The 2,125-nt window shown below is 39.2% G+C and overlaps 1 protein-coding gene across 1 annotated transcript in view; it reads right to left on the bottom strand.

The window, feature by feature from the left end:
* TMPRSS15 (transmembrane protease, serine 15) overlaps positions 1-2,125 on the bottom strand; it is a 149,194-nt gene that overhangs the window by 26,356 nt on the left and 120,713 nt on the right. The window contains 2 exon segments of the mRNA XM_012642972.1: positions 1,662-1,836; positions 2,001-2,050. Coding sequence (XP_012498426.1) covers positions 1,662-1,836; positions 2,001-2,050 — 225 coding nt within the window.

The following is a 2,125-nucleotide window of genomic DNA, read 5'->3' on the forward strand; positions in this document are numbered from 1 at the left end:
TTAAAAGATATCACTAATATTACTGCAAGCCAGGTTGACAGAAAGCATACATTCTACAAGAACATCAAACAAAGGAATTTACCAAATCCAAAGTTAATATAGCTAGGTTGCTAACTTACTAAGACCTATCCATGTGCAATAGGAAACATGGAGACTTTAGCTAAAATGCCTTTTATTTGCAACAGAGTTAGGATATAAGTGTTACCCATCTGTGATATGCCAAGGCAGAGAATATGTGCAGGTAAAGGTTAAAAGCCACGTTTAGCAGGGGATGGAAAATTGTCTGTTAGAGATACTTGTTATGATACGATTGAAAACAGATTAAAATATAATTATCGGAAGGCACCAAAATCAAGAGAGTGCACTTTAGGTACGGGACAGGCCGTCACTTAGTCACCCAGATATCCACTCAAGGCATAGAATCAGAAAGAACTTCAGATGTACCCGGGACATCACCTCAGATCGCTCCTTTGGAGACTAGCCAGTTGGCCAACCTGAGATCTAGGGGAGGTTTCTTATTCTCCTCTCTGGTATGATGAGTATTTAGGCATAGGCTCAATCCTTTAACGCTCATCCTCCTTGGCTTTTTCTATCTCCCGTAAAACTTTCACAATCTTCTGTGTCTGACAGTTTGTCTGTATTTACCCAAGAACTGTCATTGTCTGCGTTGGTAGGGAGAGTTATGTCTTTTAACCTTATTAACTTCAGCTGCCTCTTCCATGCCTGAGCACACTCGGTCCTTTCCTCAGAGACCCTGGATGCTGGCTCCAGAGAGGCTTGCTCTAACCCTCATTGGTCAGGTCATGCTCTGGAGACCTCTCCTATTTAGTTAGGGGCAGGAAACCAGTCCTAGGTCATGCTCATAAATCTCCTATGAGGAAGCTCACTTTTTTTCTGACCTAATTCAGAACGGTTGGAATGTGACTATCTAACGAGGTGCCTTCTCTCATGCGGAAGTAGAGAACTAACATTTTTTTGGACCCAGGATTACTTATTTTCTTCCCCTGTTCCCCTCCACTCACTCTATTCTCTCCTGTACCTGCTTCTAGAGAGAGAAAACAAATCCCAGAATTCAATATGTGTTTTGTCTTATATTATAAAAACAGAGTTAGATATCATTGATATTAGGTCTAAATTTTAGTTACAGGTAGCATCAAAACAGATCTGATGAGAACTAAGAAAACGCTTTTATTCTCATCACAACAAAGTGCTCATACATGAACTTCTAGAGCACAATATATTTGTAATTTGAGGGCTACTTATGCATCTTTTTTGATATTGAAAATTTGCTAACAACAAATATTGAACTAATTGAATGGTAACTAACACAATTAATACATTAAATACTAATTTCACACCCTTAAAAATGCTTACCTTGTGAATAGGTAAAAACTTCACTTTTTATGTGTGTAGGAAACAAAATATTTGATATAAGAATCTAACGAAGAAAAATTTTTTAAATTGAACTGTCTCTATTTTTATACGTGATTCTAATGGGAAAACGATTGGAAAGTTTATAATGTCATAAGCAGCAGGAAACCCTCCCTGGTGGGATGGTTTTGTGAGGTCACATGAAATGGGACGCTCGACAGCGTCTGCAGTGGTGACCTTGACCTTGACCTTGACCTCGTCTGGGAAGGGACATGTGACGTCGTACTCACCCATACACGCAGTGTGCGGCAGACACCAGCCATTCACTGCTGACGAGAGATGCGCCACAGAGCAGTCTGCCATTATAGTGCAGAGCGACAAGCCAGGGCCAGGCCCCTTCTTTGGCATCGCTTCCTCCAACAATCTTTGGGGTGACTTCCCGAGCCACCAGTTTTTTTCCACAAGCTATTAAAATAATTGAAGAAAGAACATCTATTTTATTTTGGTAGATTTCTTCTGATCGTTAAAAAAGAGTGGTGCCAAAATAACTTCAGATAACATGAAAACTCTATTTATTCAGAATTTTCAGTTGAAAGCTTGAAGGAGAACATGGCAAAATATTTACTTACGTTTATGGTTACATTGCAACAGAATCAGGGAATCCTGTAAACACTGTTGACTGTAATAGAACAATTACATTTCAAAAATTGTGCATTTAATGTTTTAAAGTAAAACATAGCATAGGTCATCCTAC

This window comes from Propithecus coquereli, unplaced genomic scaffold (genome assembly GCF_000956105.1).
Source record: "Propithecus coquereli isolate 6110/MARCELLA unplaced genomic scaffold, Pcoq_1.0 Scaffold192, whole genome shotgun sequence".
Lineage (NCBI taxonomy): Eukaryota > Metazoa > Chordata > Mammalia > Primates > Indriidae > Propithecus > Propithecus coquereli.